A 13,263-nucleotide genomic window follows, 5' to 3' on the forward strand; every position below is an offset into this window, starting at 1 on the left:
AGGTACCAGAGGGAAGGTGTTAGCAACCAGTGCCTACAGCACCAAAGGTTCCAGCAAGAGCAAGGGAACAGCCTGAAGAACTCTGAAGACTCTAGAGCATACAGAGCCACGGAACAAACAGCCACAGCAGAAATCCAAACACTTGCATGCTGGGCAGGGAGGACAGTGAACTTTTGTTCACTGGAGGTGATGGTTGAAGCCATGAGGAAAAGATTTTATCAGAGCTAGTGGCTTTCAGGAACTGCAAATGTTAGTAGATTTTTTTGCAGTAACACAAGGAATTCTGCTCTCCCCGCAGCTTGTGAAGGAAGCAGATAAGCAAGGGAAGAGAAGGCAAAGGTCTGAGTGTGGGAGCAGGATTTGTATTCCTCAGAAATACTCCCCACAAATCCTTGCCCACCGATACACGCTCGCTTTAAGCCTAAAACCTTAAATCTTTTCTGACATATGGGAATGCATTTCAAAGGCACAAAATGACATTTTGTCTGCCAAATGTCTCCTGCCGCAGTTACAAGTTTGGTGTAGAAGTATAAACTGCTTTCTTTTTCAATAACATAAACATTATTTGAGTCCAAGTGAAATAATTTTTCCACTACTTTATGAGAGCATCGGTTATTTCCTATCTTATAACGAGGATGGGTGGCTGTTTTGCTTTGTAAAATGCCATACCTCAACATGACACCAAAGCCTTTCTTCTTTTTCTTTTCTGGATCTTCATTTTCTTCCTTCTTTTTCTTCTCTTTGATTTTAGATTTGCCCTTCTTCTTCTCTTTCTCCCTAGTTTTTTTGTCCTTCTTTTGTTTGATTTCTGCATCTTCTATTTCAGGGTTTCCTGGAGGGGCTGATTCCACATTTTGAGCTTCTTGACCACAGTGAGAGCTCTTATCAGAGCCACCATCTGCACAGAATGAAAAAGAAGCAGTGAGGATGGCTACGGGCCACTGAAATGCAAACATGTGAAATACAGCAAGAGTGCCTACAAAGAGCTCAAATGACTCAGAACACTTACTCATTTAATTGAATAATTTAAAACCAGACTAAACAGATCTAGTGGATTCAAACAGATTTGTATTGTAAATTAAATGCAGAATTATTTTAATTAATTTTTTTCCCCAGTTATTGTTCCTGATATAAAAATCCTGATACAGTAAAGCACTGTTCTATTTGAAATCTAGCTTGTTAACCTCCATCAGCTCAAGAAAACCACGTGCTGGGTTTCAAACAGAGAGCTTACTTCAACAAGAGATTCTGGTGACCGGCATAACCAACCTATGCAACAAAATGACTTCATTCACTCCCTGGAATCTTTCTATTTTAGTGGCTCAACAAGAAATGGATAAAATGTTCTTTCTGGCTGGAAAAAAAAAAAAAAAAAGTGTTCTTTCTGCTGGGGGGCTCAGGATCCAAGCACAGTTTTATGCTCCATACTAAAGGAGATGTATTTCCAGACTGGGCTCTATAAAACCCATAGTGACAGAATGAGCAGCAGGGTGCTATCAATACACTCTGCCTTATCTACAACATGAAACAAATTTCCTGGCTGGAAAAGGGGGAATTGTAAAACAAGAGAGATAATTTTTAATGTAATCTGAAGAAAGCAGCTGCTTCTTAAACTTGAAAAACATAATTATTTAAGGATTGAGTTCTAAATCCTCCAACCCACCCCTGCCCCAAAGGAGATCAGTGAAAGACTTTACACTAAACCCAGTCAAGGTTGGATGGGGTACTGCAAAGACAGCTCTATTCAGTGGAAGATGTGAACAGCTTTTAAAACGTGATCAGCTCCAATTGGATGAAATCACTTGCTCGTGGTGCTCTACTGAGCTAGCCCTCAGCAGTGCTAAGTGAAGGTGGCTCCTCAGTCAGTGCCATCAGCAACATACCCTCTTCTCCATCCTCGGGGCCATCATAAGACTTGTCAATGGCAGCTCGGAAGCTCTCATTGCATCCCCGACCCCGCACCACGTGAGGCCTGGGTCTGTGAAAAGGGAGCTCATTCTTCCTGACTTCAGCCACAGCAGTCTGAAGACTCTCAAGAGAACTAGACTTCTTTAATCCCAGAGTAGGACCAAAATCTTTGCCAGAAGAGTCTGGAAAACAAATGGTTAAGTTTTAATACCAAAAACCTCACAGAGAAATTAAACTAGTCAGATACATCTAATTGTGTACTTTATTACTTGGGGCCTTTGAAATAGTATGCAATCAATGTAATTTGTTCTAAAAATAACATCAAGTTAAACCAAGTTCAGCAGATATCCCCATTCAGACTTGGAGGGAATGGCACATAATTTACAGACCTGGCAAAGGGATGGGTGGTAGCTGGCTCGCTCTGTGCCACTGTAAAGCCCACACCAGTGATGAGAACTGGGCTGCTTCCCCCACCTTTGCTGGTGATGTCTGACTGGACATTGCCAACAGTCTCAAGGACAGCATCCTCTTCAGACTCACAAAAACAAACACTGCTACACAACATGTGTTTTGCTTTTTAGAATGAGATAGGTTGTATAAATGGTTGCTATTTTCAAAGACATTTCTCCTGAGAGAAGACAGATTATTAGTTCTCTATGTTCTAAGTTTTACCCAACCTTTTACTTCAAGCTGAAACTGGTGCTATGATACCAACACGCACAACAGCTTTTTCAAGAAACAAGTAAAGCACGGGTTAACATAAGTGATGTTGCTGTTGCTGCCTCATTCCCTGATTACAGGCTTGAGAAAGCACTTCACAGAAAAACAGAGGCAATACTGAGTGTCCCAAATCTTCTCTCTCTTTAAATGCTTGGCTATATGACCTTAGAAAGGCTTTATTTTGTGGCAGCATTTGTGTTAATTAGTACTAATAAAATGATAGTGGAATAGGTAAAGAACAAAATTCAATGAACAGATGCACTCCAATCAATGAGGAACTTCACAGCTTAATTTAAAAGCCTTTGCAGCATCTACTCAGTTTTTATATGGCAGAACAGTAAATGTGTCATAGAAACACTGAATAAGAGACTTTGCCTTGCAATATGCCTTCTGTCTTTGAGAACTCAAGTGCTTTTGCTTTCAACTTTTTAAGTAGTACTAACAAAAGCAAGGGGAGAACATAACAGAAGCCCTTCACCTACATGTCCATACTGTCATGCCTGAAGGGATTTGAGGGTCACAGAAAAGACAGATTTGTCAGTAGGATTTGCTGTGATTTTAGCAATCCTAGAGTGCAAGTAGTTCTGAACAGCACGAATTCTTAAAAGTAAAAAAGCTGAGAATTGGCACCAAATAGAGACTTGTCAGCAGTGCCTACATAAAGCAATTTACACTTCCTTTACCTGCAGACTGATATGCAGCTGAAAACAAGTGGGGGATTGGGGGTGTGTGTGGAGACAAACAGGTTTAAGGGAAGCACTGGCTGCTCCATCACACAGGGCAACCTTCTTCTGTTCACTAATTGCCATTCCACCATTATCGACAAATTAGTAAGTGCTAAAGCAGAGTTAGAGGAATGACAGGCACAGAACATAAAGGTGCTAAACATCACTAAAAACTGGCGCATCAGTAGGAGGCACTGCAGCGCCTATCACAGGCTGAGAAGGAGAAAAACCAAGGGAAAAGTAACTGTGTGAAAAGAAGGCCAAGTGAAAAGCACTGATCGGCAGAGAGGAAGCTCTCTCAAGTTGCAGTCACCAGCCAGCCTTGGTGGGCTGTTTGGCAGGACACAGCAGCCACTGGCACGGCTGCTGGCCCCGGGCAACCCAGCGCACAGCCAGGCTGGGCTGCAAACCGAGGGATGCCCGGGGCTGAGGGCAAAGGCTGCCAGGGACCCTGCAGGCAGCTGGTCCCAGCACACCGAGGGAGGGATGCTCCCGGCAGGAGCAGCCACCGGGAAGGGCTTCCAGGGGACTGCAGAGTCTGCAAGGAAGGGCTGGGCACGTCCTGCCTCCAGCGTCCGGCAGCCAGTGCTGAGCCCAGACTGCTGCTGCAGCTGCCTGGCCGCCCAGAAAGCACACAAGTGTTCACACACATCCCAGTGCAAGCTGGACTACACTCAGTTGCTCTAAAAGGTCTCGAGCTAAATGCTGGTTACAGCCTGTTTTCTATAAAGCTGAGCCAGTTCCTCAGACTGGAAGACTGCAAAGTACGAAGGCCATGGGTAAGAAAAATCCAACCAACACCTGAAGTTTGGAGTGATGCACTGACAGGACACGTAACACGCGGCCAGCTGTGCGCTCAGCCTCCCCACGCACACTGTGACTCAGTCCTTAGACACCCCAGCACACTGAGGGATCCTCATTTGTTCAGAAACTTACTGAGAGCGCTTACTCGCAGATTGCCATTGAGCATTCCGTTGACCCATTCTAAGACTGTAATAATTTATTGTGAAATTTCATTAACCACAGTGAGAATTTTGTAATTTTTTTACAATTCAGCTTTTATTCCTCCTCGCCCCCCTTTCATTATAGAGCTGCAGTAATGACATAATCACACATTAGAGCACAGCTAAAGATACAGGAGCTAAAGAACTTCCCTAAGCAAGGAGACCTGTCCCTTTGCTTTCTGAGCCAGCATCTATTACTGGATGCTTTCCAGAAAAAATGCGCAAGACTCCATAATAGACAAGGACTGCATCCCAAATTGGGAAATTTCCTTCCCCTGTCCATATCAGTGCATTTTTCATTTCTGCAGACCTTTAGAACTGCTGTACGCCTGAAAATGTGATTATTTATCTCATGGGTAAAAAAAAAAAAAACAAAAAACAAACGAACAAATAAACAACAAAAACTCACTCTTATCTTTTACAAGTTATTAACAAGCATTTCCGGGGATACATGGTGTGTGTTTATATCTAGCCTCACCTGGATGTTTAATACAAAAACATGGTTTGGCAATAAGAAATTCAATTGCTCAGTGTGTTAAAATGTTCCTTTTAATGGATTCTAAATTCTTGAGTTCTCCTTTTACTGCTTCTTGTAGTACAGTGATAAAAAGCCAACTGAAGCATCCACTTTATTGTTTTTATAAATGGTGAATTACTTTATATATCTCTCCTGAATTTATAAGAGAGAACAACAGCTGACATCACTACCTGCCTAGACTGGCTGAAATCAAATTGCTGGTTCTTAGATGTTATCTGTAAGTGATCATCCTTTAACTGAAAGATGGTGTTGCACATACTTTAATTTTCTGCTCAATGCCAACATGGCAAACACAGATTTTTTAATTCTTAATGTACCGGTAAAAGTAAACCTGCTTTCTGTTCTTTTATTGCTATTATTATCAGACAGGTCTTTGCAAGATTATCTTTCCCCCACATCTGCACATTCCTTTCTTTTTTATAGCCCAGAAGGAAATATGCCAAAATCAAGATGTTATTCATGAAAATCAAAGGGAAACAAATGACACAGCATTGTGGACAATGCAAGCCACCCCAAAGGCACGTACAGAAATAATCAAAATTAAGAGAAGCCATGAATCACTGTCACTCCACATGAAATACAACTCCCAAGACACCCTAGAGAGCAAACATTTCCTATATTTATCATTAACTTTATTTTCTAGACAACGTTTCTTCTTGATAACCGAAACTACAGGAATATGCCTAAAGGAGAATATTTAGAGGAACATATTTATGTGAGTTAGACTGACTAACTATTCACATTTTGAAAGACAAAGTGAGGTAATAAAAAAACCTATAAAGGAAAAAGAAGAGAAAGCATCACTGAGACTGAGAAAATCCAATAAACACAAAGTTGTAACAAATTATAAATACTTTGATTCTGTTTTTACCAGTGCCCTAAACACACAGAGTTCTGGTTCCTGTTGCATTCAGCTTAGTGGTAATTCATGTGGTACTAGGGAAAAGAAAATAGTTATGAAAACACCGAGTGTTCTACCCTGCAGATGCTGGAGAGAACATGGGACTGCTTTCAGCAGGCAAACATCTGTTTGAGCATGAAGCACCAAAGGTGGCTGCTTTAGGGGCAGGACTCACAGTGAGATTTGAAGGAAGCAGGTTCAGCTCAGTGCCTGCTCTGATTTGGACACACACCTGGAGTAATATTCATGATGTTCAGCTTGGACTCACTGAACTCTACCCCAACCAAACACGCCAACTCCTCACTTTACAGGACTGCAACATCATATGCTGACTTAAAACTACATCATTCCATTCTTTCTTAACCATTTGTTTAGCATAGTTTCATTTATTTCTGGTAGGATTCACAGTATGCACAACTACAAAGGATTTTTTCCTCTCACTTATAGTTTCTATTCAGACACTCCTTCAGTCATCCATCAATTCAATGCAGAGAATGATTTAGGAAGGAGGAATCTAAAAGTCATTACATCTTTTAGCTTGTGATTTTCAAATGAAGAGCTTTAATATAACATTTCCGTAGAAAAGTCTTAGGTCCCACGGTAGCTTTTCCTTCAACACTAATTTATACAGGTGACATAAAAAAGATTAAGGGCTTGATGAAAAGCAAGAGAAGAATCACTATCTTGCACTTACATATTAAAGACAAGATATAAAGTTTTGCTCATTTAATACCTCAATCTAAGCATTCCAAATAGTAAGCAAAAATACTGAACATGGAACAACCCTGGAATTGACAGAAAAACAAAATCTAATAAAGAGAAATCAAAGCATAGGAGAATTTAACATGTTCTCTGATTGTAAGAGACAGCTACATCTTCAGATTTACAGGTATTTCAATCTGTTTTATTGGATATAATGACTTCAATTTAGCCCGCATTTGCACAAACTGCAAACTTGCACAAGTTTCAGCTATGAATAATGACAGATCAGAATTTGGGGCCCAGAACGTACATTGAACCTTAGCCAGCTGAAAAAGGAAATGCTTGGAATAAGGTAGCTATTAGGGAAGAAGTGAAAATGCACTGTGGTCATCTTAGAAACATATGCTGGTGTTGCTGTTTTCTACAGTCTTACCACTAACAAACAACAACGCTGCAATAAAACGTGCTACTATTTCAAAAACAATATGTGTAGCTTGAAACACCTCAAAAATGCTAACAAGTTTCTGAGTGCAACAACATTAAAGCTAAGAATTAGAAGCAAAGACAGAGGTTCAACCAAAAGCCTCAGTGAAGGGGCACGTGCAATTCCCAGGCTAGTGCTGAATGCCAAAGTGCAGCCAAGCCTGTCTATGCACAGAAACCCTGTGAACTTATCTGCTGAAATAATTATTTTTCTTCATCTGGTTACAGAAGTCTACCTTACATAACCCTCCAGTTCACAGTATAGCTCTGCATCCAGTGCAGTTTTCCTAGACATCTGAATCCCTCTTTCTCCAACAGATTTGTGCCCTCTCTCTAGTTGATTCAAACTGAAGCACTTGTCCTCCAAACAGGTCCCAGTATAAATCATTCCACTTGTCTTGTACAAAGCTGGAGCTTTCCCCTCAAGGATATTTAAGTATAAACTGACTTTAGATATAGCTGTTACAACTTGCTAGAAGAAAACTGCAATAGGAGAAGTAATGCAGGCAGGGAAAAGTCCAGTTTTTAGAAAACAGGATTCCCCAGTGGTTTTCAGCACCTTGTAAATTGATCAGTCTGGAACTGAGTAGTAGCAAAAAAATTCCAGTGCCCTGTGATTGCATGATTTCTCCTTCCACACCCGCCCTCTGAAAAGGTCAAACACTTAAATCCAGCTTTAAAAGATTGGGAAATGTGACACTTTCTGAGACTAATTGATATAAATTATGCTTTTCAAACTAAACCAACATTTTTGTTCCCAGGCCAAAGTTTAACATGAAGTAAAGAGTCCCTGCACTAATATTCAAACAAAGTCACTTCTGATGGTATGAGGAGTAACATCTAGAGTGTTACCTTTGATCTGTGAAACAGATGGGGGAGCTTCTTCAGTACCAGAACAGAAGAAAGCATGCCAAAACTTACATTAAAATCACGGCTATGATCTTTTTTGTTAAGTCTCAAGCCTAGTTTGAAATAAGATGCCGAATTATTACTCAATCTTAGTCATCAAGCCTGAAATACTGTTTAAAAAAATTACTAATTTAAATCAGAAGTAACAAATGAGAAGGATGCAAGAAGTTCAAATTAAGCTCTGTGTTTACGTCACTAATTTAAAGCTTTTTTGAGTTCTTTACATGTGAATGCAGAAAGAAATTTGAAACAATCATATAATTTATGATGCAAAGAGTGGTATGTCATTTTTATGCATCAATTTTTGTCCTGGGCACATTTTTATAAATACTTACATAAGCTGCATGTCAAAGACTGCTCTGAGTGTTGTTTGGCGATTAATTTAGGCTAATGAAAACAGGAAGATGACTATTGTAAAGAAAAAAAAAAAAAAGCCAAGGCAGCAAAGGAAAATAGATTTCAATATCAGCAATTTAACATGCAATTAAAGAAAAAAAAAAATCTTCCTTATCTGCGAACATTAAGACTAAGAGAGATTTTTTTAACAAAATAACCAGGAAAAGAATACCTTTTGCTAATCATGGCATTGCTTTTGTTCACCTGCCCACACTTTGATCAGCAGATCTTACATGCCTGAGATATTTATGAGCTCTTTTTATTGCTAACCCCACCACCACTGAGCTGCCCAACAGCTGCTCTAATTTAAGATGCTCTAAATATTGTTGCCATGGGTGACACATGAACACAGAGTAAGGCAAAGCTCTGCTAATAAAAAGGCTTTCACAGCATTTCAGCCCTTGCTCATAAGTAAAGTTAAAATATATGGCTTTTAAAATACTGGATCTGAGAGAGGTCAGGTTAAATGGCTGGTAGTAATAAAAGGAATCAATATGCCACAGCATCTGAAGCAGCCAGCAAACTAAATAAACACTTCATCCAAATCCACTTGGCCCTGAATTAAAAGAACATAAAATACTGTATTTATTTTGTTTGCCCTCCACCAGCATGTAGTTTGCATCACTATATCCGCTAGAATTTAACACAGAGCAAGCAACAAGCATATGTTGGCCAAATAGCAATTAAACTGTGTGTCAAGGCTAGGAGCAATTAACTGGGCATTAACCTTATCAGGAAACCACTTCTGGATTAGCCAGCTACAAACAGGCAAACATCTCAGTCTGGGAAGATTCTGCAACGTGTATTTACAAAAGCTTCGGTGGACTCAGACTTTCTGTCTCAGGCCCATACAGAGTAAATGAGCCATTTCCAGTAATAACCCTTAATTCATAAACCCTGAACAAAACCAGAATCACCTCTTCCAGTGACTGGTGTGTCCTGTTAGCGTAGGAATGCAGAGCAATTTGTTCCTAACAGCACTTTAAAATAGAGCAGACCAAAATGAACTTGCATCTTTCACTCCTCATCTACACTTGGTTTGGTTTATAGATTGATTTCCAGGAGAATTTATGAAAAGCTATTGTCTTCTGTTGATCTATTTGTGTTTCAAAGGAAAGTGCATAGGGTACTTTTCAGTTCAAGAAATTAATGCACGTTTTGCTTGAAGTTGCCAGCAGATAACTTATAAAGAAGGTAGACATACACCTGTAATCAATGTATCTCTATTAAAACACAAACACAAAGGCCATTCACAAAGTCATGCATATTTTTGAAATCGCTTTGTTTATGAGTTTAATAATATTTGTCTTGAAACAGTTTAGAAAAGTTCATTTCAAAAGTTCATTCCTTAAATGGGAATATGCAGAATTTTGTCAAACCTACTATTAACTAAGTAAAAAAGAGTTATCCGACAAGGCTGAGACTCAGAATCCCTGCAGAATCTGAAAGGATTATGAAAGTTTTCAGGAAAAGTCCTCAGCAAAGGCTCCTTTTCATTTCTTTCTGAGATTTTTAAGATTATTTGAAAGTTTATAAAGTTGAGAGCAGTATTTTATTACAGCTCCTCAAAGCTGAATCCATAGTTGTAATGATACTGGGACTTTACCTAAGCCTCATTTCAGATGCTTCTTTTCTTTTTCCCCCTCAAACTATCCTCTGTACTGAAACTTCTTCACTTGCTCTCACTATGGAGAATAAGATTGTTTCTAGAATAACAAAAAGCCTCAAAGAATACTGTTCTCACTAGCCACAACAGAATAACTTAAATGGGAAAAATTCTTCCATCTGGGTAATATTTTTTCCCCTCTATTCACCAATATAGACTGAAAGGAAACCTTTCAAGCTTAGCGTGCAAGCACCCTGTGAACCAGACCCTTCACTGCAACCTTTAGGAAAGGAGAGCTTGATTTTCACATCCACATTCCATGTTCTTCTAACATTAGCTGCATCTGGTTACACTTGCATTGTCAAGGCTTTCTTTCACAAAACAGAATCCTTAGGAAAAACGAGTCCGATTCACAGACCTTATGGTGAGGGAGTCTTCCTCTAAACAGTTCCAGCAAAAGATTTTGCTAAACTGTTCTGTAGTGTGAAGACACAGACTCACACCCAATAACATCTGGCTGTCTTCTGAGCTTGTAACAGACATGAGTCACAACTGGATTACACTATTACACTCCCAGCCTTGCTTAAAAAAAACCCTAAACCCAACAAAATATTACTTTAGCTCTACAGGTTAACTTTAAGGCCTAGTCTGTACAATTTACTGCATTACACTTTATATATGTTTCAGCATCTGTAAGAAGTTTGCAGATCCCTTGCTAGGTATGTCATGATGTGATATTAATGGAAAGGTTGCATTAAATTAGAATAAAACCAAAACACTGGCAAGGATTAAACATATCCTAAATATAAATCTGTGTTTTTTGAAAACTTGTTACAATCTTAGATATTTAACAAATGTGCACCTAGCCTTTAGTATCCCCCATGGAAAAGAGAACCTCCCCAGATCTCTAAGTTTAATTTTTCCTGCAGCAATTTTCAGTATTCTCAAGATAGTATGCTATTAATTACCAAGTCATGAATTTAGGATCTTTTCAAAATTCAGTTCTGCATTGGTACTATGTGTTTAAATAGCAAATTAGAAAAACTAACGGAAATGGTGCATGAAACAACTTAGAATATGATTTAAACAGCAAATCAATACAAACTTTTCTTACCCATTTGTCTCACCAGTGTACAAGTGACATTCCTCTGTTCCCTATCACTCACTAGCCCAATACATGGAGAGTAGAACATGCACACACTCATAACATGGCACCAGACTGCAGAAATGGGGTGTTGAAACAGAAGAAAGGGTCCTCCCAATTCTTCTTGGTGATGTCCCTTATCAACCAATGTGGACACTTCTGGAGAAACTACTTAACTTCCTACCCTAAATTATGGTCAAAAATTCATAGTGTCTTCAGGATGGTAAGCAGCAGCCACAGTGATACTGCAACCAGGACAGCTTGGTTAAGCACAGTCAAATGACATTTTAATAGAGACAAACCCAAGATGGCATATCTTAGAAAAATAAAGCTTTCCTCTAAGCTGGGACTCAGCATTACCAGAACACACATCATTCTGCTCAGTGATCCCACACACTCTTGAAGAATGAACCAGAGTAGAACAGCTACAAACAGATCAGGATAATCCAGTCCTTGGATAATCAGATGCTTGATCAACTCTGGCAGAAAACTGACACAGTGCCATGGATCAGGTGCAAAACTCAGTGCCCAATTTCATCTACTTCAGCTAGTTGGTGGTTGGAAACTTGGACGAAATTTCAAGATCTGGTATCACGTAGGCAACTCTTCTACAGGAACAGGCAGGTTTATCAAATAGACAGCAATCCAATCAAAATGCATCAGTACAGTGAAATATCCTAAATGAACACTGAACTCTGATCTTTGTGTGGAACAGTTGACAGCAACTGCAATTTTCAAGAGCCTTAATCCAAGATCAAGGCCTAGGTATGCTCAAGGGACTCCAGAAGTAGGACAGGTAAGTTAATTTTCAGTCTGGTTCAAGCCTGGTGACCAAATCCTCAGCTGGAATAAATGAACACTTTTCCACTGTCTGCCATCTTACACCAGCTGTATCTGCCTTTTGATCACTGCGCTCTGCAAGTGCCACATTTTGGCATTACATCCCTGCCCACAGAGAGGCCGGCAACCATGACTCAATTCACACAAGTTACAGCAGGAGTGTCAGATGTTAGCAAGTTCAGCCTGTAGTGGAGTCAAAGTAGTGAACTGTAGATTAAAAAAAGCTTTTTGTTATATTTTAACAATCCAGAAAGCCAGCCTCAGCTACACCCTGGTCTTGCTAAAAGAGCAAGAAGGAACAAATGGGTTCCTGTGCCTTTCAAGAGGAACCTGCTCACTCTTTGAAAGCGTTGTTTTCACTTAGTTCAAGGAATCAAATGTCTGGAAAGAAGTTAATAGCTTTAGAAGTATAAAGAGCATAAAGATGCATCATCATAGATTATCAGCAGTTTTGAAACATTACTTCATGCTTTAAACACATCATCATGTGTGCATTCTGAGGCAAGAGCATCTCTGCCAACTGTAGTTCACAAGAAGAGTTTGCTGCAGTATTTCTCTGGCTTATTTTTTATCTTGTGCATCCATCTGGTGAGTACAGTCCAGTTAAAAAAAAAAAAAAAAGTTAAAATAATTTGAAAGACGCTTATCCACATTACAGTAAATTTTTAGTGTTCTTTTTCTAGCTCTACAGCATTAACAAATTAAGAAGTATTAATATATTTTTAAAAAACCCCACGCTTTCCAAGCAATTTATTCTTTTTCTTATACTAAGTAATGGCTTCCTCCTTTGCTGATGTTTTACTGAGTCTATGCTCAAGATTGATGGAATCCATCAAAATATACTGGATAATGCTAACTTCTGAAAAAGGAATCTGCAAATGCTTTATCACAACTTTGGTTTTATTTGAGCCTGACAGTTTACTTTAGCAGGGCCTGACCTCTAGGCAGAGCACCTTCATGGAGTCAAAGAAATGGCATTAATGTTCCAAGCAGGAGTTACTGTTGATCATCACCCAACCAGGACATAAATGTGTGTTCAAGAAAAATGATGGCAGATATACAGCACAAATAAATAGAAAGAACTGATATTTTTATTAACCTTTTCCTGTTAGCCTAATTTGATATTTAGCCGGTAAAAGGTTTTCAAATTCTAATATGATATTGCAGATGACATACTGCCATTTAATACCCTGAATCATTTGCAACAATATCTTCCTTTCTATAATAATCTCATTTTGAATTTTATATTTTCCTTTTTTAATACTAGAAGGATAGCACATTGATAGCTCTTTGCCCCTAAAACACAGATATTGTCTACAGACACAGTTTACTTACAAATGAAGGCAAATGTATTTGGCTGTAAAGAATCATACAACATAGAGCTATA

The 13,263-nt window shown here is 39.1% G+C and overlaps 1 protein-coding gene across 1 annotated transcript in view; it reads right to left on the reverse strand.

The window, feature by feature from the left end:
* The window catches only part of PARD3B (par-3 family cell polarity regulator beta), a 390,492-nt gene that overhangs the window by 130,209 nt on the left and 247,020 nt on the right, over positions 1–13,263 (reverse strand). The window contains exons 17-18 of the mRNA XM_062498095.1: positions 1,884–2,090; positions 670–898 (exon numbers count right to left, since the gene is read on the reverse strand). Coding sequence (XP_062354079.1) covers positions 670–898; positions 1,884–2,090 — 436 coding nt within the window. The remainder of the gene's footprint in view (positions 1–669; positions 899–1,883; positions 2,091–13,263) is intronic.

The sequence above is a fragment of the Cinclus cinclus genome, chromosome 9 (genome assembly GCF_963662255.1).
Source record: "Cinclus cinclus chromosome 9, bCinCin1.1, whole genome shotgun sequence".
Lineage (NCBI taxonomy): Eukaryota > Metazoa > Chordata > Aves > Passeriformes > Cinclidae > Cinclus > Cinclus cinclus.